The 23,368-nt window shown below is 56.4% G+C and overlaps 3 protein-coding genes across 4 annotated transcripts; 1 reads left to right on the top strand and 2 right to left on the bottom strand.

Moving 5' to 3' along the window:
• Window positions 1-1,586: 1,586 nt before the first annotated feature.
• Mrpl34 (mitochondrial ribosomal protein L34) lies at window positions 1,587-2,477 on the bottom strand. The gene is made up of 2 exons (XM_090353615.1): window positions 2,295-2,477; window positions 1,587-2,112 (listed from the first exon to the last, which is right to left on the bottom strand). The coding sequence occupies exons 1-2, from the start codon at window positions 2,468-2,470 to the stop codon at window positions 1,923-1,925; spliced, it is 366 nt and encodes a 121-aa protein (XP_090209741.1). The 5' UTR covers window positions 2,471-2,477; the 3' UTR covers window positions 1,587-1,922.
• Window positions 2,478-4,287: 1,810 nt separating this feature from the next.
• Abhd8 (abhydrolase domain containing 8) lies at window positions 4,288-10,838 on the top strand. Of its 2 annotated transcripts, XM_090333963.1 has the most exons (6): window positions 4,288-4,439; window positions 5,608-6,376; window positions 8,024-8,092; window positions 8,523-8,693; window positions 8,858-9,074; window positions 10,001-10,838. In XM_090333963.1, exons 2-6 carry the CDS (start codon window positions 5,616-5,618, stop codon window positions 10,163-10,165), a joined length of 1,383 nt encoding a protein of 460 aa, XP_090190089.1. In that variant the 5' UTR covers window positions 4,288-4,439; window positions 5,608-5,615; the 3' UTR covers window positions 10,166-10,838. The 2 variants fall into 2 exon arrangements, with proteins under 2 accessions (XP_090190089.1, XP_090190094.1); XM_090333968.1 differs by lacking the exon at window positions 8,024-8,092.
• A 3,306-nt stretch (window positions 10,839-14,144) lies between these two features.
• Ankle1 (ankyrin repeat and LEM domain containing 1) lies at window positions 14,145-17,620 on the bottom strand. Its single transcript, XM_090352704.1, has 9 exons — window positions 17,559-17,620; window positions 17,336-17,488; window positions 17,009-17,114; window positions 16,783-16,921; window positions 16,003-16,647; window positions 15,630-15,807; window positions 15,136-15,295; window positions 14,903-15,032; window positions 14,145-14,670 (listed from the first exon to the last, which is right to left on the bottom strand). The coding sequence occupies exons 1-9, from the start codon at window positions 17,618-17,620 to the stop codon at window positions 14,498-14,500; spliced, it is 1,746 nt and encodes a 581-aa protein (XP_090208830.1). The 3' UTR covers window positions 14,145-14,497.
• Between the last annotated feature and the right edge of the window lie 5,748 nt (window positions 17,621-23,368).

The following is a 23,368-nucleotide window of genomic DNA, read 5'->3' as shown; positions in this document are numbered from 1 at the left end:
GAAGCCCTGGGTCTGATTCCTTAGTACCATGTACATAGAAACGGCAGAAGCGGCGCTATGGCTCACTAGCCTTGAATTCAGGCCCCGGGACTGGCAACAGTAACAACAAAAGGAGCGCTTTGTCCTGAGGTCTACCCCACAGGCCATCGCGGTGGCTCACGCCTGTAACCCTAGCTACTCAGGAGGCTGAGACCTGAGGATCAAGGTTCAAAGCCAGCCGGGGCACAAAAAGGATGTAAGAATCTTATCTCCAATTACCCTCATGAAAACGGGAAGTGGGGCTCACTTAGCTCGAGGGTAGGGTGTAGCCTAGAGCTGAGGAGATCTCGGATAATGCCAAGGCTCAGGGGTAGGGCGGTAGCCTTGCCCTGAAGAGCTCAGGTGCAGTACCCAGGCCTAGTTCAAGCCCCATGATCCACCAAAAAAAAAAAAGCCACCATTCTTAACATCTCCCTGGTCCAAAAAGCCTTTTCAGTACTTTCCCACTAACCCAGCTAAAAGCCTCCAGTGCTGAAGTGGAGTTGTGGCTCAAGTGATAAGGAGCCAGCTTTGAATGAAAAATCTCAGATAGCGAGTCCCTGAGTTCAAACCTGCCCTTGCACAATCACACACAAAAAGCCCCTAAACGGTAAGCAGTGGGGTCTAGCTTCTGTTGGAGACCTCCTTCACGGGTCTTCTCTCCCAGATAAAATCTGGGCTGACATTGAGCCATCTGTTACGTGTGTGTGTCCATCCTAGGATTTGAACTCAGGGTCTGTGCATGGTCCCTGTGTTGCCTTGTCTCAAGGCTAATGTTCTACCACTTGAGCCACAGTTCCGCTCTGGCTTTTTAGTTGTACAATTGGAGATAAGAGTCACTCAAGCTTTCCTGGGATCCTCGGATCTCAGCCTCCTTGGTAATTAAGATTATCGGTGTGTGTGAGCCACTGGCGCACCCAAATGCTTTCTTTTATAATCTGGATGGCTCCTTCAGTAGCTGACTGAATTACCTTTGCATAGGTAATGGAATTCAGTTCCCAAGCTTATTGTGGCCCTCTGGTCTCCACCACGGTGATCCCTACTCAATCTTCCATCTTTCCTCTCCCTTCCCACCTCTCTCTCTGTCAGTCCTGGGCCTTGAACTCACGGCCTTCACACTGACATTGGGCTTTCTCAAGGCTAGAGCTCTATCACTTGAGCCACAACAGCATTTCTGGCTTTTTCTATGTGTATTTGGTACTGAGGAATTGAACCTGCGTCTTCATGCATGCCAGGCAAGTACTATACCACTAGGCCAAACTCCCAGTGTCTGTCTCTCTCTCTCTTTTTTTTTCCAGTCCTGGGGCTTGAACTCAGGGACTGAGCACTATCCTTGCACACTTTTTGCTCAAGGCTAGCGCTCTGCCACAACTCCACTTTTGGCTTTTTCTGTGTATGTGGTACCGAGGAATTGAACTTGAGGGTTTATGCATGCTAGGCTATGCTCCTGGTCAGAGTTATACGGTTTTTTTTTTTATACCCAGGGGTAAGGCCGTGGCTCAAGGTCTTGTATGCAGACAATCTGAAAACCTCATTTTTTTTTTTTCCAAAACACCACCAGTGAAAAGTCTCATTATTAGCCATTTAGTGACATTCTGAAGTTACTGTTAATATTGTCGGGGAGTAGGAGGAGGTAGGAGAGTTGTGGGTGGCTGGGGGTCGCACCGGGGGACAAGGTCGTTGTGCTAACCTGTGAACGAGTGTCTACGCTCAAAATTAGCAAACAAACAACCAGGGCGGTGGCAAGGCCTGGCGGCCGGTCCCCACGTCCAGAGTCAGTCCCACCACTTGGGGAGCAGCCCGGCACGAGTCGTTCCTGGTTCCCAGCACCTCTCACACGCGCGGCCCGGCGAGGTCCCCGAGGGTGGGGTGGCGTCGGATCCTCCCGGCGGGCGCCGCTCTCCTCAGTGGCTCAGGGACTTGCGCCCCTTGAGCATCCGGCGAAGGACGACCTGGACGCCGGCCGCGGTGCTCAGGCGCCGCACCCAGCCGTGCTTGTGCTTGCGTTTGATGTTGCTAGGCTGATACTCGTTCCCGCGCGCCTTGCCCCGGGCTGGGATCGGGAGCCCCGGCCCGAGGCGGGCCTGGAGCCACCTGTGGGAGCGGAGGGACGGCGGGAGGGTCACCCGGGGCGGCTCGGGCCGTCGCGCAGCCGCGGCCCCCGACTCCACCCGGGCCCGGCCGGGGGCCAGGGCCGCCGCGGCTGGCAGGCCTTCTGGGTGGGGAATGGCTGGCATCCAGGATCTGCAGAGCCCCCGCCACCGCCCAAGACTTACCGGCCACTCAGCAGCGCCGCCGAGACTCGGAAGGAGCCGACCAGGGAGCCACTCCAGAGAGCCATGTCAAACTGCTGGTCACGCGGACGCTCTGGGCCCCGAGGCGCCACGGCTCCGGAACCAGGCCTCCTGGGAGATGTAGTTCCTTCCGAGGAGCCCGGATTGCCGCCGGGCATTCTGGGAGCTGAAGTTCCACAACTGCTCTCATTCACGCCACCACCGTTTCCGAGGCCGTGCCACCTCCAGGACTGCAGTTTCCCTAGACACCAGCAGGGGGCGAGCGGGCGAATGGAACCTCTTACGGCAGCCTGCGCGTGCGTAGGAGACCGCAGGTTCCCGCGTCGTCTGGGAGTTGTAGTTTTTCTCTCCACCGGCCGTGGGTGCCCCGGGGTGGCTGCCGCGCGGCGGGCGGCAGGTGGCACGCAGCTGCCGGGCAGCGTGGCTGTGGACACAGCCAGGTCTCCTCCCCTCGGCAGGCAGGGAGCTGGTTGTGTGTGCTCGAGGCGGCCCGAGCTGCTTTCTGGGCTTCAGGATTCTTTTCTGCACCCTCCCTCCTCCCATCTTCCTTCCTCCTGCTCTCTTTTCCTTCTTCCATTGCCGTGGCTTGAACTCAAGGGCCTGGGCGCTGCCCCCGAGCATTTTTGTTTTTTTTTACTCATGGTTGGTGCTCTACCCCTTGAGCCACACCTCTTCACGGACTTTGTTGGCTATTTTGTTTCCCAGTTGAGCCCTGGAGGAATGTTTCTGTTAGGGATATCTGCGCACACTGTTCTTGGCTCCCCATTGTCTACAGGGAAAAAAATACTCCCTTTTCCCAGTAAGCATGGGAAAACTAAGTATCCGCTGTTTCAGCCACTCTCCTCCCTACTTAGTCTCTATCCACCCTTTGGAATTTCCTCCCAGCATTTGTTCCTCCCTGGACTAACCACAACCTAGGGCTTCCTCCAGGCTTCCATACAGCTGATGATGGGGGCGGGGGTGGGGAGGGGTGGGGGATGCAGGCCTGAAGTTGAATGTCCCGATCACATCTTAGTTTGGGGCCCGCGGAGCCATAGACACCTTTGCCGGATAGGTTGTCTCCCCAGAAGCACCCCGAGTATAAGCGATCACCCACTCTTGCCCACTCAGGGTGCTTCTGGGGAGACTGTACTATTATTCAGCAAATGCTGTTTGCTTGTATGTAATCCGGCTCTGGCAGCAAATTTCAGGCAATGAGAATAGGCAGGCAGCGAGCAGCTATTCATCTCTTGCCCCCTGAAGCCCACTGAGTAATCTGCCACCAACACAGCCATCCCAACTGAGCAGATGTTAGCATGGAATTGATCTGCATAGCAAACCCACCGCGGGGCAATAGCATCGGACAGGAGGCAGTAGAAGGAGGCTTTGGCTTTGGGCAGGGATTTGCCCAAGGTCAAGCATCTGGCTCAGGGCAGAGCTTGGGCAGAGACCCCTTGCTTTCTTTGGGAGGGGGAGATTATCTGTTTTGGCTGAGCTGGGGCGACAAGAACTGGGGTGACCATCTGCATTAACTGCTGAAATTGTGACCGTCAGTTCTGTATCACCCCTCGTTCAAGACTTCCCAGTTGCTCAGGAGTTGGACTCTAGCAGCTTTGGGTTCAAATCCTAGTCCTGCCTCAGACCGTGAGCTTCCGTTTTCCTTCTTGTGCGTACCTATGTGTTTTTACAGTAGAGGGGTGCAAGGGCTCCATGAAGGAGACAGGGCAGCTTGGAGGTCGCGGTGGGCTGGGGGAGACCACAGTCACCGAAAATCGTCCTGGGCTTCCTCCTCCAGGAGTTCGACTCCCGGCCCCGGCACCTCTGCGCAGGCCCAGGCCCCGCCCCTTCCCCTGCCCCAAGAGCCCGCCCTCCTCCCCGGAGCCCAGGTTCTGATTGGACTCCTATCTAGGCCAAGTCCGTTCTCATCCCTGATAGGCTGAGCTGCCTGTCTGTCAGCTCGAGGCCCCGCCTCCGGGGCGAGACTTAAAGGGCCGGCTGCCTTCGCCGCTGCGGGACGGCGCTGCGCTGACCGCTCGGCGCCCGCGTCGCCCGCCCGACCCCGCGCCACCATGTAAGCGGCGCCCACAGGCAGACGCTTCTCCGCGCGGGTCCCCTGCGCCCTGCCCCGGTCCCGGGCTCCTCCATGAGGTAAGTGAGCGGGATCGGGGCCGGAGAACCCAACGTCGACGCTCCTGGGCCTCCGCTTTAGAGGCGGAGTCCGACCACAAAGCCCGCGTCGGGCTCCTAGGGAACCGCAGAGCCCCACGGCCTCCTCCCAGCCGCGGGGATCGCCGCGCTCCGAGGCCGGGGTCGGCCCGGGGAAGGCTGGCGGGCACAGCAGGTGGGGCCCGGCTCCTCCCCGGGCCGGCCTCCTCCCCGGCCCGGCCTCCTCCCCGGCCCTCCCTCCTCCCCGGCCCGGCCTCCTCCCCGGCCCGGCCTCTTCCCCGGCCTGTCCTAGGCCCTGGCCAGGTCCTCAGCGGGCATTACCCTGGCTGCGCCCCGCTGGGGAAGGAGAACGAGACTGGCACCATCTCCAGGTCTGAGACAATGAGGGGTGTGCTACGCCGTCCTTCCCGCCCTCCCCCCCCAGTTATGTAACCACCTGGGTCAGGGACTGGATGCAGCCCCCGAGGTCACAGCCAAGGCCTGCTTTCATCCTCATCCTCATCCTCGCGCCCGTTGCTTGGCAGACTCATAACTCAGGCAGTTAGGAGGCGGGGAGGTGGTGGTGGTGCAGAAAGCAGCCTCCTCCCCGAGGTCCCAGGCCTCCGTCTTGGCCCTCGGTGAAAGAGGCCCCAGCTCACCCCCGTACTGGGGAGGTGGATAAGGCCTTCTGGAGCCCTGTCCTCAACCCTGAGAGCCTGGCCTTCAGCAGTCAGATTGACAGATGCTGGGAAAGGGGGCTGATAGGGACATGCCCACTTAACTACGCCCTGGGAAGCCATTGGCCCTGAGAGTAGGAGTGTGTATGAATGGAGGAAGGGGCTTGGAAGGCCCTGACCCTACCACGTAGCCGTCTCCAGGGCCAGGACATTGGATACCATGTCCCTCCTTCTGCACCTCCCACCATCTTCACAGACTCCCCCGTGGGTACCCCATGCAATCAGCCCAGTTCACGAAGGGTGGCCACTGGCAGCAGGTCCTGGCCACATGGAGTGTCCCCATTGCCTTGCTGGCTGGCTGACTGGCTGTGGCTCCCCACACTGGGGCCAGAAAGGGTCATCTCTGGAAGGAGCATGCAGGCTTATTGGATCCAGCTTCAGGGAGCAGCCGCTGCAGGTGGAGAACTGACCTGTCCACTCCCCTTAACTCACAGGACACACCATGCTGACAGGGGTGACCGATGGTTTCTTCTGTTGCCTGCTGGGCACCACCCCTAATGCTGTGGGGCCGCTGGATAGCGTGGAGTCCCGAGATGGTTACACCTTCGTGGAGGTCAAGCCTGGCCGTGTGCTGCGGGTGAAGCACGCTGGACCTGCCCAGGCCCCGGCATCACCACCACCACCACCACCACCATCACCACCACCACCACCCCTGGAGGCAGACCATGGGGACAGGTCTGGTTTGGTCCGCTGCCAACGCCGGATCACCGTGTACCGCAACGGGCGGCTGCTTGTGGAGAACCTGGGCCGGGCACCCAGGGCTGACCTCCTGCATGGGCAGAATGGCTCTGGGGAGCCGCCGGCTGCCCTGGAGGTAGAGCTGGCGGATCCAGCTGGCAGCGATGGCCGCTCAAACCCTGGCAGTGCAGGCAGTGGCGGGCGGCGTCGGCGAGCCAGGCGCCCCAAGAGGACCATCCACATTGACTGTGAGAAGCGCATCACTAGCTGCAAGGGCACGCAAGCCGATGTGGTACTGTTTTTCATTCATGGTGTCGGAGGCTCCCTGGCCATCTGGAAGGAGCAGCTGGACTTTTTTGTGCGCCTGGGCTATGAGGTAGTGGCACCTGACCTGGCTGGCCACGGGGCCAGCTCTGCGCCCCAGGTGGCCGCAGCCTACACTTTCTACGCACTGGCTGAGGACATGCGGGCCATCTTCAAGCGCTATGCCAAGAAGCGGAATGTGCTCATCGGGCACTCCTATGGGTAAGACCCCCTGGCCCGGGACCTGCTGTGGGATGGGGCGGAGAAATGCCATGACAGGAGCTAAGCACACATTCTAGAAAACTTCCATTGGGCCGGTGGTGTGACTCAGTGGCAAAGTGAATGGTGTGTCTAGCACTGAAAAGGTTTATCTTTCTGCCAGTCCCAAGACTTTTTTTTTTCTTTTTCTTTTTTGTGGGTCATGGGGCTTGAACTCGACCTGGGTGCTGTCCCTGAGCTCTTCAGCTCAAGGCTTCGCCCTACCCTTGAGCCAGAGCTCCACTTCCCATTTTTCTAGAGGTTAATTGGAGATAAGAATCTCAGGTCCTTTTGTGCCTGGGCTGGCTTTGAACCTTCATCTTCAGATTTCAGCCTTCTGAGTAGTTAGGATGACAGGCCTGAGCCACCACGCCTGGCTAGTACCAAGACTTTTTACTAGAAAGGCTCTAACATCTGAGCTGTAACCTAGCAAAAGCAAAATTTACTTTTCCCATTAAAATCTATAAGCAGACAATGGCAGAATCCTGCCATTGTTATTATTGTCTCAGTTAGTTATTGACAGTATTTATTACATTTCTGATAGTCAGATGCACGTGTGTAGTGGGTCCTGCTTAAACCAGTCATGACCATTTCACCATTCAAGTTCCTCTTGTAGTCTCAGTTTCTTAGACTACTTACATAGGATGTCTTGTATTTATTTGCCAGTCCTGGACTGGCTCAGGGCCTGAGCACTGTCCTTGGACTTTCTCAAGGCTAGAGCTCTACCACCTGACCCATAGTACCACTTCCAGCTTTTTTTTATGTATGTGGTACTGAGGAATCGAACCCGGGTCTTTGTGAATGCTAGGCAAGCACTCTACCACTAGGCCAAACTCCTAGCTCCTAATGTAGGATCTCTTGACCAGCTTGGGCAACACAGTAAAACCTTCTTTTTAAAAGCCAAACTATCTATTTATGTGTATACACATCTGCATAGTTGTGAATTACTGTCACCCTACCTTTCCATTCTGTAGAGAATTCACTGTAGCATTCATTCCTATTTCTCTCTCTCTTTTTTTTTTTTTGGTGTTGGTACTGGGGCTTGAACTCAGAGTCAAAGTATTTTCCCTTGGTTTTTGCACTCAAGGCTGGCACTCTACCAATTGAGCCACAGCTCTCCTCTTCTGGCTTCTTTTGGTTTTTGGTTAGTTGTGGGTCTTGAACTCTGGTTCTGGGTGCTGTCCCTGAGCTCTTCAGCTCAAGGCTAGTGCTCTGCCTCTTTGAGCCACAGCACAACTTGTGGTTTTCTGGTGGTTAATTGGAGATAAGAGTCCCACGGATTTTCCTGCTCAGCTGACTCTGAGCTTTGATCTCCAGATCTCAGCCTCCTCTCTTGAATAGCTAGGATTACAGGCATGAGCCACCTGTGCCTGGTCTTTTCTGAGTAGTCTTCCTGCACAGCCCTGACAACATTATAGGCCATGAGGTCATGATGCAATAAGTTCAGGGACTCAGCAGCATGTATGAGGACTCACAGCAGATCCCAGGCACATCAGGTTAACTGCATTTTGCCTGTATCTGCATTTACCGTAAGGGTCAGCTTTCCCTTTCCTCCCTCCCCTCCCTTCCTTCCGTCTGCTGGCAGGTAACTCAAATCTTTGCACTTACTAGGCAACGGATTCACCACCAAGCATCACCTCAGCCCCCAGTGTTTCTGTCCAATCAAGTTGTTTTCCAGAGGTGATAATGAAATTCTTACCTCTTTGTGGGAGATGGGGTAGGAAATGTGTTTGGGCCACCCAACATATGGTGACTTCAGGAATTTTGTCTGGGAGTTGGGGTAGAGGACGCTTGACTTCCACCCCAGTTGTGGGAAGCTGAGACAGCAGGATTGTGAGTTCAAGAATGGCTTGGGTCATATAGATCTTGTGTCTCCCAGACGTTGATGGCCCATGTCTGTATCCCTAACTACTCAGGGGATTGAGCTTTGAGGATTAAGAGTTGAAGCCAGCCTGGCATAAAAGTCAGAAGGCTTCTTATCTCCAGTTTACCAGCAAAAAAAAAACCCCCTAGACTAGACGTGTGGGTCAAGCGGTGAAGGGCTTTGATCCAGCATCACCTGGGGTTTCTGACTGCCTTCCTTCCTCTCCCTCCCCACCATGGCGGGCAGTGTCTCTTTCTGCACCTTCCTGGCTCACGAGTACCCAGATCTGGTACACAAAGTGATCATGATCAATGGTGGGGGCCCCACAGCCCTGGAGCCCAGTATCTGCTCCATCTTCAACATGCCCAGCTGTGTGCTGCACTGCCTGTCACCCTGCCTGGCCTGGAGCTTCCTCAAGTGAGTACTGCACTGCCGTCCAACCATTGCGATCAAGGACTCATCAAAGTGGTGTGTGTGCGTGTGTGTGTGTTTGGTGTACTGTGGCTGGGGCTAATTCTGGGGGATATCTTGGGGTGGACTGGCTGGCATGAGAGGCTCCAGCAGTACTCTTTCATCACCAGGGCTGGCTTTGCCCGCCAAGGGGCTAAAGAGAAACAGCTACTGAAAGAGGGTAATGCATTCAATGTTTCATCCTTCGTCTTGCGGGCCATGATGAGTGGCCAGTACTGGCCCGAGGGTGATGAAGTCTACCACGCTGAGCTCACGGTCCCTGTCCTGCTTGTTCACGGCATGCATGACAAGTTCGTGCCAGTGGAGGAAGACCAGCGCATGGCTGAGGTAGGAGGGGGCACTGGGCCTCCACTCTCAGAGCCCTGTGTAGGCTTTGGGGCTTGGCTTCCAGGAGTGGTATGGTTTATGGCTGGGTTTGATCTCTGGACAGTGTTTCTGGGTGGGCTAGCTTCATCAGTATGGCTCTAGCTTGAGCCCTGATGTCTTGAGAAGCATCAGATCCAGAGTCAAAGGTAGAATCAAGAAAGCTGGGCTTCCTGGGTCAGATGCCAATAGCTGTATACTGTCCCAGCACAGGTGAACAGATTTTACAGTTGAGCATGTACAGAAAGGACTAATAACACTTCTGTAGTTCTGAGAGAAGTGGGCCACAGGAGCTTTAGAACATGGGGATTCTTAGCATCCAGGATGTCTGCTCTTAGGCAAACTGGTTCTCCTAGCCAGGAGACATTTCCAGACAGGACTACTCAGGGTGTCTATTTGGTGGCTGGAGCCCAGAGGTGTTGCTCAGCACACCACAGTGCCCAGAATGCCCCACAGCATGTCTGTGTGCCTCAGCATAGGAAACTCCTCGGTCATCAGGGGTGATTTTCCTCTCTGGGACCTGTGGCAATGTCTGGAGACAATGGGGGTACTCACATTATGGGGGGGCGGCGGTGGTGGTGATGGTTAACTTTAGCTTCTGACATCTAAGGAATGGGCCAGGTGTGCTGTGAATCCTCCTGCGGTGCACAAGACAGCTCCCATCTCAAAGTCAGTCACGCTGAGGTGGAAAAATCCTGTGCTTACCATAGGATCTTCATAAGTGTGTAACGAATGTACACCTGTGGGCTCCAGCAGGGTGGCAGGCCTCCTCCCGCTCCTTCTTGGGTGGAAGTGGAGGGTCCACTGCAGGAGGAGTGGCTGGTGGGTGGCAGAGGCCCCGGGCACCCTGAGCCTGCTCCCTGTCTGCCCTGAGACCTACATCTGTGCAGATTCTGCTCCTGGCCTTCCTGAAGCTGATCGATGAAGGAAGCCACATGGTGATGCTGGAGTGCCCAGAGACAGTCAACACGCTGCTGCATGAGTTCCTGCTGTGGGAGCCTGAGCCCTCGCCCAGGGCTCTGCCAGAGCCTCAGCCAGAGCCTGCCCAGGAGTAGAGCGGGGCCAGCAGGGCATCTTGGTGAGCAGAGCCTTAGGTTGTCCTGGCTGGTCCAAGTTGGAGCTGGATCTGCAGCTCGCACCACAGTGGTAGGCTGGGCACCCAGGGGGCGTGGCCACACAGTGGGCGTGTCCTAGAGGATCATTTTCCCCCCGTGGGTGGGGCCAGGCAGGGGACACGCCCCCAGACGAACATTTCCCCACAGAGGGCGGGGCCAAGCAGGGAACACATTCCCGGATGAATGGTTCCCCCAGAGGGCTGGGCCGGGCAGGGGACATGCCCACAGACCAGACAACCCCCTAGTGGGCATGGCCAAGCCACGGACAGGTCCAGGTGGGCAACGCCCCCCCCCATGGCAGGGCCAGGCCAGTTGGGCAGGGCAGGGCCTCTGGGAGCCAGGGTCAGCCCTGAAGAGGACGACCTTGTACAGAATCCCCTTCACCCAGCGCCACAACCTAGGCAGGCCCCACCCCACACTACGTGTTTGGTGTCAGTCATGCTTGGTCCTGGGACCTGCAAGCACCCTTGGGGTCTCCTTCCTTTGCCCGCGACCCTGCCCCCAATTCCTTGGCGCTGGGAACTGTTGTTACCCTGGGGGGCATTGGGGAAGGGTCTGGCACTATTGAACCTGCACATCTCAAGCTGTAACTCAATAAAAAGTGACAATCGGAGCCTCCAGGCCTGTGCTGGGCGACCTCACGAAAGGATCCTTGTCACCCCCACCCCCTGTGTTATTTTCCCTTCTGTATACTGGGCTGGTGCTGTGCCTTCCCCTCAGCTGGCCCAAGCAGGGTTCCAGTGCCAGGGCTACCACAGGCGAGCTTCCTGGCCCTGTCCTGAGGGAATGCAGCACACCTGCTGCACACACCAGGGCCTGGAGGCTCAGGATGACAGGCAGCCAGCCCAGGCCTGTTCCAGCTCACCGGACCAGTCATTCTCTCCACATCCTACCTGCAGAGGAAGCTCTTGAAGCAGAGCTACCTCCACCTGATTTCAGCCCACCTTTAGTTCCCTGAGATCTGAAGATGGCAGAGAGGAAATCCACGTGAAGCAGGCTTTCCCAAGCCCCCAAACACAATAAGCAACTTGCCCAGCTCAGTGTCCTTTCCTCCAGGCTCTCTACTTGGGTCTCCTCTTCTGGTTCCTGGAGCTTCATGCTCAAGCCCTCTGGCTGGCTGGCTACCTCATCTTCCCCTGGCTCTTGGTCCCTTCTCTGTGCTCTCCCACCTTTAGCTCCTTCTGGAGTCTCAGCTCTGCCACCCTTCTTCCACGCCTCGCCTTGTCCACACCATCTCTTGGCCAACCCCTCTTGTAGTTTCATTATTTTCCATTTTTACAAATCCACTTGGGTTCTTGGGTTGTCTGCTTCCTCCCACTGCAAACAAGATGCTGGAAGAATGAGTGAGCGCTCTTTTTTTTTCCCCTAGTCCTGGGCTTGAGCTCGGGGCCACTGTTCTTAGACTTTCTCAAGGCAAGAGCTCTACCACTTGACCCTCAGCACCACTTCTGGCTTATTTCTATGTATATGGTACCGAGGGTTTTCATGCATGCTAGGCAAGCACTCTACCTCTAGGCCAAACTCATGGCCCAGAATGAGTAAACTTTTAACAGGTTAAAAATGGAGATGTGGGCCGGGAGTTTGGCCTAGTGGTAGAGTGCTTGCCTAGCATGCATGAAGACACGGGTTCGATTCCTCGGTACCACATACATAGAAAAAAGCCGGAAGTGGTGCTGAGGCTCAAGTGGTAGAGCTCTAGCCTTGAGAAAGTCCAAGGACAGTGCTCAGGCCCTGAGCTCATGCCCAGGACTGGCAAAAAAAAAAAAAAAAAAAAAAAAAGGTTTCACTTTTTGGTTGGTCCTGGGGCTTGAACTCAGGGCCTGGACACTGTCACTGAGCTTCTTTGTGCTTAAGGCTAGCACTCTACCACTTAAACCACAGCACCATTTCTGCCTTTCTCTGAGTAGTTTATTGGCATCTCAGACTTTGTTTGTTCTGGCTTTGAACTGCGATCCCAGCCCTCAGCCTTCTGAGTAGCTAGGATTAGAGATGTGAGCTTCTGGATCCCAGCTGTAAAGTTTCACTCTGAAATCTCCAGTCTTGTGAACAGGATAACTTTAGCTTCTGTTTACACTGAAACGATCAGAACAGTTTATGATCTAGAAAATGGTGCCTAAAAGCACTTTCTTTTCTTTTTGGTGCCAGTCGGGGGCATGAACTCAGGGCCAGTAGGGCCTGGGTGCTGATATTGAGCACTTTTGCTCAAGATGGCTAACTGGAGATGAGTCTCACAGACCTTCCTGCCCCAGCTGACTTCAAAACAGGGTCCTTAGATCTGCCTCCTGAGTAGCTAGGTTTGTAGGCGTGAACCCTGGCACTGGCACCAGTTGACTGTTTTGAAGATGACTACAACGGAATGCCTAGCACCACTGGGTTCTTTGTAATGTAGCAACACCATGGCATCCTAACCTAGAAGATGGGAGGAAAGCAAGATTTCCACTGGGCATCTTACTCTGGAAGAGAGGTGTCCAAGCTGCTTTCATTGCTAGTTCTAAGTGCAACTATTAGAAAGTGAGAGAATTTAGATACTGGAATACTTGGCAGTTCCAGAGTTCACTCTTAAAAGCCGTAAATAAATACACAGCACCATCTGGCTTCTAATGAGCCCTCCCTCTGCAAATGGCAAGATGTTGTGGAAGAAAGACAGGTAAGGTAGACAGGACTGTGAAGGTGGACCCTGGAGTCTGGTGGAAGTTCCTTTATGGAGATGAACTCAGAGTTCAAGCCCCACAACTGGCTGGCAGTTTGGCCTAGTGGTAAGAATGCTTGGCTAGCATGCACAAAGACCCAGGTTCAGTTCCTTGGTACCATATATGTAGAAAAAGCCAGAAGTGGTTCTGTGATTCAAGGCTCAAGTGGTAGAGCTCTAGCCTCGAGGAAAACCAAGCTTAGGCCCCAAGTTCATTCCCCAGGACTGGCAGTCTTGGTTCAAGGAACATTATTATATTTTTGTGGGTCATGAGGCTTGAACTCATCCTGGGTGCTCTACCTGAGCTCTTCAGCTCAAGGGTACCACCCTACCCTTGAACCAAGCCTCACTTCCAGTTTTCTATGTTAATTGGAGATAAGTCTCAAGTCCTTTTGTGCCTGGGCTGGCTTGGAACCTTAATCCTCAAATCTCAGCCTCCTGAGTAGCTAGGATTACAGGCATGAGGCACCATGCCCAGCTAAGGAACATTAATTTTGAAGGTGTCTTTGCTTTCTTGCTGGCCTGTCTTGCTCTTGTCCTCTGCAGGGAACCCTGGGAATCCTGGCTAGATGTCTTTGCTGAGACATACAGGACATGTAGAGGTGTAAAGCAGGCAGCATGGTCAGGTATCAGAATTCTCTGCAGACCTCAGCATGCGTCTAATACTTGGAATGGGAAGATTTCAGCTGCCATTCCCTTTGGCCCTGATCTTGGGAGTTGGTTTGGAGCATCAAACAATAACTGTTTCATGGACAAGTGAAGGTTTCAGTATTCACGCCACAGTAACCACATACCTCATCAGGTTACACAACAGAACTTATTTACAAAATCGTTAGTGGTTGTGTGTTTGGGTACTAGGCTTAAACTCATGGCCTCTTGCTGTCCCTTGGCTTTTATACTTGTCTGATGCTCTATCACTTGGACCATGCCTCTACTTTTAGTTCCCTGCTGGTTAACTGGACATGAGTCCATATCTCTTGTGTTTGGGCTGGCTCTGAACAGTGATTCCCCAGATCTCAGCCTCTGGAGTAGCTAGGGCGACAGGCATAAGCCACCATGCCTGGCTTGGTTATACTTCTATTCAGCTCTGCATTTTAACGAGCATTTGGTTACAGCGAATGTACTTTGTGTTTACCCTCCTTTCTGCAGTCCTCACAACGCTATGATGTCTGTTCAGAAGGTTGTTTCTGCTGTGCTATGCTCACTGTAGGGTGAGGGTCAAGGCTGGCAGTCGGGCCTGGTTACTATACTATATGCCATATGCTTACACTCAGGTGTGCAGTGCTCATTACTGGTCCCAGGGACAGCGGGATGTCTTCCTTGCTTTTAGTTTATTTTTACCTTGTGTGGGTGAGAGTGAAGCAGAGGCTTTCCCCAGGCCCATCACTAAAGACACATGGGGATGCTCTTAATGACATACTTTTCAAGGAATGTAAATGGCAAAACCCCAGATTCTGAAAACTGAAAGGATCCCAATCACCACTCCCCACTGCCACGGAGTGGCCTGAATGGGGCAGAGTGGGACCTTCTCAGCAGTGGGCATTTGAACACCACTCCACTCTGGGCCACTGAGGATCTAGCATTTAGCGATAGGCCTGGATGTCCTGAGGCCGCAACTCTCGCTCTCCCTCAGCAAGGAAGACAAGAAGGGCGCGATGCAGCAGGTGTACCCCCAGGCGCCGGCGCCGAGCAGGTGGCCAGCTGGCCACCACCCCATAGTAGTGCCCTTGTTTCTGGTTGGTCAGCCTCTGGATTCCTGCAGATATCGGAAGTGGGGTCACCTAAGAGTACCCACCACCAAAAATGTGACAGGAAACCTACTGCAGAAGACAAGCAGGGAGCAGCTTATGTGGAGGTACAGGCGCAGAGCTGGTGCTCCGTGACTGCTTACTGACCCTGTGGACCAGCCACTCAGCCCTGATAGGGAAGGGACAAGGGACCGGCAGATGAAATGCCCTTTGCCATACGCCCACACGCCAGGCACCCACCTAGGGCATCCAGGAGACATGCCTCTCTCCTGTACGCCTCCACGGCCACCATGTGCTGGAAGCAGTGCAGAGAGATGACGCCACGGCCACTGTCCCAGATGTCCAAGATCTGCCTCACCTTGGGGCAGGCCTGGGGGCCGGGGCAGGGTCACAGGTTGGTTCCCCAAAGCCCTTTCTTTCTGGACCTGCCCACAGCCTGGCCACCTCAGTTAGCTCCTCATCCTGCTCCTCACTTGTTTTCTCGGCTTTCCACGGTAGCCCAGGGCCTCCCAGAGGTGGACATCTGGCCGGGTGCGTGTCCCCTTGCCCACGTAGAAGATGGATCGAACAAAAGTCTGAAAGCGCTCAGCTGGGGTCAACAAGAAGGCTCGAGCTGGCAGGCCTTGCGTTTCCCTTGGTGACAGGGGAGAAAGTGGCTAGTCCCCACAGTCACAGAGCAACCCAAACCCACGACCCTATCTCGTGAGACCACAGAATGGTGCTCTCACCAATTACACTCAGCCTCTTGAGTTGCATCCAGTGCCTTTACAAACTTGCTGACCATTAGAAGGCCACTCCCTTACCTAAGGGGTCAGAGCAGAGAAGCCTCAGCTTTCCCCCCATGTTATTGGACGTCTACTTCAGGACATTAGGCATTCTTAGTAAGTGCTTTACCATTGAGCACACCCCAGGCTCCAAATTTTCTACCTCTTATTTCCAGGTCTTATTTCTTCCCACACCCCAGTACCTGGGGTCCAGCAGCAGATATGTGAAGCTGGACTTCACGGTCCCTTCCCGCCACCTCTTTGTGGGATCAGGCCGTTCAAACTGCTGGGAAAGGGAGTCTTCATCTGCCTGGGAGTTTGGGACACAGCCCGTCCGAAGTGTCTCAGCCAGTTCTGGGCTGTGTCCTGAAAAATCTGGGCCTGAGGAGAAGAGAGTCAACTGTGAGGCATGAGCAAGGTGGACTGAGAGATGGAGGGCAGGGGTGTGTATGTGTATCTGGGGATCTCAGAGGCTCCCAGGATGCCCCAAGAACAAACCAGAAGCAGCACGGGCTTCTTCCAGGCGGCGGAGATAGTGTGGCCGGGTGAAAGGTGTGACGGGGCCAGGACTGGTGCCCAGAGCTCGGAGTGCCTGCAGAAGCTCCAGATCTGTTATGGCAGAGATGGGCTGGGGCTGGCAAGAGAGGACAGGTTCAGGGCCCCCTGGGGTGCTCTCCTCATCTTCTGTCAGCCACAGGGCAGCCACATTGGCATGGCCTTCCATAGTGATGGATGTCTGGTCATGGAAGTTGGGGGAGCCAAACAGTGATCCTTGAGGGGGGCTGTGCGCTGGGCTCCCGTCAGGCATGGCTGGACAGCAGAGGGGAGGCTGGAAGGCCGTGTGCTCTGGGGATGCCAGGGTCAGAGCCTGTAGATTGGCACTCAGCTCTGCTTCCTGTCCTGCCATCACTGCTGGGGCCAGGCGGGGTGCACGATCCACAGCGTCTGTTACCTTCGGAGGAGGGGCACCGGGTGCCGGTCTGTCTTGGGCTGGGTCAGCAGCTCCAGAAACCTCAACTGCGGTGACAAAAGAGGCCCCGGAGCTGCAGTCCCAGTCCACAAGGGAGGCCCCGTCCTGGCTGGCAACCTCCAGGGTCACAGGGAGGCTGTGGGCTCCGGGGTCGGCCTCCAAGCCCGCGTCCTGGCTGCCGGCCCGGCCCAGCTGGGTCTGGAGTGCTGCAGAGACTGGAGCCGCCCCGGGAGATCCAGGGATGCTTGGGTCTGGTGTCACAGGCGGAGGGAAGAGAAAGCCGGGTGGAGACAGGGCACAGGGGACAGAGGGACCTGCCAGGGAGGCCAAGCTGTTCCCGAGGCCGGGGCCGCACCCCAGCGAGGCTGACTCACGGGCGGGCTCGCGCTCGGGCTGGGGCTCCGGGTCGGACTCGGGCTCCGGGCTCCGCACCCCGGGAGCGGCCCGCAGGCCCCGGTCCCGCAGGATGCGCGCGCAGTCGAGGTGCCCCAGCTGCACGGCCAGGTCCACGGGCCGGAGTCCGTCCTGCCGAGGCCGCGGACGACCGATCAGCAGGGTGCCCCGGCTCGGCCCTCACCCCGCGCCCTCCATCTGCTGCCTAGGGCCCCGGACCTGGTCGCGCAGCTCCGGGTCCGCTCCGCGGCTCAGCAGGAGCTCCAGGGCCCCGCAGCAGCCCCAGGCGGCGGCCACGTGTGCCGGGGTCAGCAGCTCGGCAGACCTGGGCGGGAGGACCCGGGTCCGAATGGACTCGGCGCTGCTGGGGCCAGACCTCGCCTCCCCCTCCCGGAGATGCCCGGACCGCGCGCCTAGACCCCCGAGCTTCCAACCCCGACCCACTCGGTCCCGGTGTACATTCGCCCCGCTCCGGCCCGGGACCCGGCTTCCTCCCCGGTGCCCCGGCTCCCAGCCTCGCCCTCGCGGCCCCGCCCGGCTTCTCACCGAGCGTCGGGGTCTCCGCCGCCGCGCAGCAGCGCCCCGAGGCAGCGAAGGCCGCGCGGGCGCCGGGCTCCCGCCGCCAGGTGCACCGCCGCCGCGCCGTCCCACAGCACCAAGTTGGGGTTCGCGCCGCGGCGCAGCAGGTCCTCCACGGCCCTGCAGAGAGGGGTCAGCGTGGACCCGACCCCCTCCGCCCCGGGCCGCCCAGCACCCGCCTCGCCCTCACCTCGGCTCCTCCCGCCGCAGCGCTGCCCGCAGCCGCAGAGCCAGACCGGCGGCGGCGTCCATGTCTGCCAGGATTCAGCTTCCCGCCGCCACCTAGTGCGCACGCGCCGCCCCGCCCCGCTCCGCGCGGCTCCAGGCCCAGCGCCCCGCCCTCGCCCCGCCCACCTTCACTTCCAGTTCCCCGCCCACCCCCGTGGAGTGATTGCAGCTGTGGCCCCGCCCTCGCCCCGCCCACCTCCACTTCCAGTTCTTCCCGCCCGCACCCGTGGAGTGGCTGCAGCTGTGGCCCCGCCCTCGCCCCGCCCACCCCAGCTCCCGCCCCGCCCTCGCCCCGCCCACTTCCACTTTTAGTTCCCCGCCAGCACCCGTGGAGTGCCTGCAGCTGTGGCTCCGCCCTCGCCCCGCCCACCTCCCGGCCCCGCCCACCTCCAAGACCCGTCCTCACCCTGCCCACCTCCACCTCTAGTTCCGCCCCCCGTGGAGTAGCTGCAGCTCTGGCTCCGCCCCTACCCGTTCATCTCCAGGCCCTGCCCTCTTCCAATTCTAGTTCCCCCCCTCGTGGAGCAGCTGCAGCTGTGACTCCGCCCCCTCCGTCCATCTCCATGCCCGCCCTCGCCCCGCCCACCTCCAGCCCCGCCTTTGCCACGCCCACCTCCACTTCTAGTTCCCCTCCTCCTCCCCCCCCGCCCCGTGTAGTAGCTGCAGCTGTGATTCCGCCCCCTGCCCGTCCATCTCCAGACCCCGCCCTCGCCCCGCCCACTTCCACTTTTAGTTCCCCGCCAGCACCCGTGGAGTGCCTGCAGCTGTAGCACCGCCCCTTGCCCATCCATCTCCAGGCCCCGCCCTCGCCACGCCCACCTGCAGGCCCCGCCCCCTCCGTCTCCGCCTCTTGGTCCCTTCCCTCCTCACTCCAGCCTCAGCCCCGCCCGCCCCTGCTGTCTGCCGCGGGCCCGCGGCCCAGCCCGCGCCGCCTCCCTCCTGAGCTCGGCGCCCTCGGCCCCAGGCTCCCCGGGAGGACAGAGGGGTCTGGGGTATCCGGTAGAGGCCCGCAGGGGCTCCCGGCCCCCGGGACGCGGCTGGGGGCGGTGGGTGCGGAGGGTGAAGGCCGGCTGCAGAGCAGGGGTGCCAGGCCCGGCCTGGCGGGGGGACCTTTGGATGGGGCGGTGGACGTCGGCCTAGGAGCTGGACAGGGAGACTGAGGCTCGGGGGCGCAGGCGGCTGGTGTGCTGTCCCCAAGGACTCCCAAGGCCGCCGCCAGACTCTCCAGACACAAAGCAGCCATTCGCTCCTAAGTCCCGAGGTCACCAGGTGGAGGACACACCACTGAGTGCCCTGAGACCCACAGGACGGGAACAAGAAAGGAAGGAAACCAACTGTGGAAGCTCCATCGTTCTGCTCGGCGCAGTCATGGAAAGGCACCGTGGGTCTGAGGTTATCTACCATGTCCTCCTTTAACCACAGGGTAGGGCTGGGTATGAGACCCGGATCCTCCTCAACGCTAGCCAGGTATTTATTAATAAAGTTCATTGCGCTTCCACATTTAGAGTTCAAAGAGTTTTTATTGTTATTGTTATTATTATTTTTTGCCAGTCCTGGGCTTGAGCTCAGGGCCTGAGCACTGTCCTTGGACTTTCTCAAGGCTGGAGCTCCACCACTTGAGCCTCAGCACCACTTCCAGCTTCGTTTTTCCCCCTATGCATGTGGTCCTGAGGAATCGAAGCCGGGTCTTCCTGCATGCTAGGCAAGCACTCTATCACTAGGCCAAGCTCCTGGCCCCCCTTTTTTTTGTGGGTCATGGGGCTTGAACTCTGGGCCTGAGGCTCTTCAGCTCAAGGCTCCTGCCCTACCCTTGAGCCCCAGGCCCACTTCTCGTTTTCTACTGATTAATTGGAGATAAGAGTGTCAAGGTCTTTAGTGCTGAGGCTGGCTTTGAACTGAGATCCTCAGATTTCACCTCCTGAGTAGCTAGGGTTACAGGCCGCGTGAGTTGTTTGTATACATTGTGAGTACACAAAACTAGGAAGACGTTATAGGAGAATTCATCAAAACAGTAGATGTTGTAGAGTTAGGGTATAGGGTTAGGGTTAGGGTTAGGGGTTAGGGCTAGGGGCTAGGGTTCAGGTTCATGTTAGGGTCAGGGTGAAGTTTGGGTTAGGGGTGAGGGCTAGGGTTAGGGGTTAGGGCTAGGGGCTAGGGTTCAGGTTCATGTTAGGGTCAGGGTGAAGTTTGGGTTAGGGGTGAGGGCTAGGGTTAGGGGTTAGGGCTAGGGGCTAGGGTTCAGGTTCATGTTAGGGTCAGGGTGAGGTTTGGGTTAGGGGTTAGGGTTAGGGGTTAGGGCTAGAGTTAGTCATTACACTTCAGAGGAGGGCATGGTGAGCACTCATCCAGAGCGCCCACGGGAGGAAAGCCGAGGGAGAGAGGAGGAGGGTGAACAAAGGCCCAGCGGGCCCTCTGGTGAGGAGAGGCGCTCACTGCACCATGGAGGAGAGGACAGTGGTGAGCACGGGTCCTACAGCCCTCTGGCAGCAAACGACTATCACTGCACCACGAAGGGAAAGAGGGTGGTGGTGAGCATAGGCTCATTGCTCCTTCTGCTGGGAAGCAGAGCTCGCTGCACCGTGGAGGAGAGGATGGGGAGCACGCACCCAGCGTCCTGTGGCAGTGAACAGCAGTCACTACATCACAGAGAAGAGGACAGAGAGCACCCACCCAGCACGCCCGCTGGTGACAAGCAGAGCTCACTGCACCAAGGAGGGGAGGAGGGTGGTGAGCTAGGGCCCAGCACCCTCTGGTGGCAAGCGGAGCTCACTGCACCGCCCAGGGGAGGAGGGTGGTGAGCCGGGGTCCCAGCATGTGATCAATGCGAGGGTTGTCTAATGGTGGAGAGCAAGGTGTCCCAGGTGAGCATTTCAGCCTCAGAGGCTCCACAAGGCTGAAGCCTGGACGTTAATGATGGGTGACAGAAAAATCTATAAGCCATCAAAGGAAAGTCCAATCAATTGAAACACTTGAAAGGAAATCAGTACAAACCTCCAAAGATGCCCCGGCCTGCGTGGTTCAGTCAACTGAGACCCGAGAGGGAACCGACAAACACAAGGAATGAGACCAAGACAGTGCTCTGATCAAGGTCTGTTTATTGAAAGTCAGAGGGGGTTTATGTAGGGCTTTAAAGCAGGGGCTAGCGCAGCAGAATTTTTAATTTGCAAGAATATCATGGTAAGCAGGAAACGGGGCCTGAGAAAACAGGACATGGGGCAAGTTAACCTGTGGAGATAACCGTTCAAACATTCCTTAGCATGAGGCAGAGCAGTCTATAGATTAACTTTGTCAAGACAGCCGTCCGGATGTCTCTAAACACAGAGCAAAGCAACCAGTGAATAAAGATAATGATCCGGTTAGGGTTAGGGTTAGGGTTAGGGTTAGGGTTAGGGTTAGGGTTAGGGTTAGGGTTAGGGTTAGGGGTTAGGGTTAGGGGTTAGGGTTAGGGTTAGGGTTAGGGTTAGGGTTAGGGTTAGGGTTAGGGTTAGGGTTAGGGTTAGGGTTAGGGGTTAGGGTTAGGGTTAGGGGTTAGGGTTAGGGTTAGGGTTAGGGTTAGGGTTAGGGTTAGGGTTAGGGTTAGGGTTAGGGTTAGGGTTAGGGTTAGGGTTAGGGTTAGGGTTTAGGGTTAGGGTTAGGGTTAGGGTTAGGGTTAGGGTTAGGGTTAGGGTTAGGGTTAGGGTTAGGGTTAGGGTTAGGGTTAGGGTTAGGGTTAGGGTTAGGGTTAGGGTTAGGGTTAGGGGTTAGGGTTAGGGTTAGGGTTAGGGTTAGGGTTAGGGTTAGGGTTAGGGTTAGGGTTAGGGTTAGGGTTAGGGTTAGGGTTAGGGTTAGGGTTAGGGTTAGGGTTAGGGTTAGGGTTAGGGTTAGGGTTAGGGTTAGGGTTAGGGTTAGGGTTAGGGTTAGGGTTAGGGTTAGGGTTAGGGTTAGGGGTTAGGGTTAGGGTTAGGGTTAGGGTTAGGGTTAGGGTTAGGGTTAGGGTTAGGGTTAGGGTTAGGGTTAGGGTTAGGGTTAGGGTTAGGGTTAGGGTTAGGGTTAGGGTTAGGGTTAGGGGTTAGGGTTAGGGTTAGGGTTAGGGTTAGGGTTAGGGTTAGGGTTAGGGTTAGGGTTAGGGTTAGGGTTAGGGTTAGGGTTAGGGTTAGGGTTAGGGTTAGGGTTAGGGGTTAGGGTTAGGGTTAGGGTTAGGGTTAGGGTTAGGGTTAGGGTTAGGGTTAGGGTTAGGGTTAGGGTTAGGGTTAGGGTTAGGGTTAGGGTTAGGGTTAGGGTTAGGGTTAGGGTTAGGGTTAGGGTTAGGGTTAGGGTTAGGGTTAGGGTCAGGGTCAGGGTCAGGGTCAGGGTCAGGGTCAGGGTCAGGGTTAGGGTTAGGGTTAGGGTTAGGGTTAGGGTTAGGGTTAGGGTTAGGGTTAGGGTTAGGTTAGGGTTAGGGTTAGGGTTAGGGTTAGGGTTAGGGTTAGGGTTAGGGTTAGGGTTAGGGTTAGGGTTAGGGTTAGGGTTAGGGTTAGGGTTAGGGTTAGGGTTAGGGTTAGGGTTAGGGTTAGGTTAGGGTTAGGGTTAGGGTTAGGGTTAGGGTTAGGGTTAGGGTTAGGGTTAGGGTTAGGGTTAGGGTTAGGGTTAGGGTTAGGGTTAGGGTTAGGGTTAGGGTTAGGGTTAGGGTTAGGGTTAGGGTTAGGGTTAGGGTTAGGGTTAGGGTTAGGGTTAGGGTTAGGGTTAGGGTTAGGGTTAGGGTTAGGGTTAGGGTTAGGGTTAGGGTTAGGGTTAGGGTTAGGGTTAGGATTAGGATTAGGATTAGGGTTAGGGTTAGGGTTAGGGTTAGGGTTAGGGTTAGGGTTAGGGTTAGGGTTAGGGTTAGGGTTAGGGTTAGGGTTAGGGTTAGGGTTAGGGTTAGGGTTAGGGTTAGGGTTAGGGTTAGGGTTAGGGTTAGGGTTAGGGTTAGGGTTAGGGTTAGGGTTAGGGTTAGGGTTAGGGTTAGGGTTAGGGTTAGGGTTAGGGTTAGGGTTAGGGTTAGGGTTAGGGTTAGGGTTAGGGTTAGGGTTAGGGTTAGGGTTAGGGTTAGGGTTAGGGTTAGGGTTAGGGTTAGGGTTAGGGTTAGGGTTAGGGTTAGGGTTAGGGTTAGGGTTAGGGTTAGGGTTAGGGTTAGGGTTAGGGTTAGGGTTAGGGTTAGGGTTAGGGTTAGGGTTAGGGTTAGGGTTAGGGTTAGGGTTAGGGTTAGGGTTAGGGTTAGGGTTAGGGTTAGGGTTAGGGTTAGGGTTAGGGTTAGGGTTAGGGTTAGGGTTAGGGTTAGGGTTAGGGTTAGGGTTAGGGTTAGGGTTAGGGTTAGGGTTAGGGTTAGGGTTAGGGTTAGGGTTAGGGTTAGGGTTAGGGTTAGGGTTAGGGTTAGGGTTAGGGTTAGGGTTAGGGTTAGGGTTAGGGTTAGGGTTAGGGTTAGGGTTAGGGTTAGGGTTAGGGTTAGGGTTAGGGTTAGGGTTAGGGTTAGGGTTAGGGTTAGGGTTAGGGTTAGGGTTAGGGTTAGGGTTAGGGTTAGGGTTAGGGTTAGGGTTAGGGTTAGGGTTAGGGTTAGGGTTAGGGTTAGGGTTAGGGTTAGGGTTAGGGTTAGGGTTAGGTTAGGGTTAGGGTTAGGGTTAGGGTAGGGTTAGGGTTAGGGTTAGGGTTAGGGTTAGGGTTAGGGTTAGGGTTAGGGTTAGGGTTAGGGTTAGGGTTAGGGTTAGGGTTAGGGTTAGGGTTAGGGTTAGGGTTAGGGTTAGGGTTAGGGTTAGGGTTAGGGTTAGGGTTAGGGTTAGA

Source organism: Megascapheus bottae, chromosome 1, assembly GCF_031878675.1.
Source record: "Megascapheus bottae isolate mThoBot1 chromosome 1, mThoBot2.hap1, whole genome shotgun sequence".
Lineage (NCBI taxonomy): Eukaryota > Metazoa > Chordata > Mammalia > Rodentia > Geomyidae > Megascapheus > Megascapheus bottae.
Note: the sequence above shows the minus strand (reverse complement) of the source record. Positions and strands in the feature narration are given on the sequence as shown.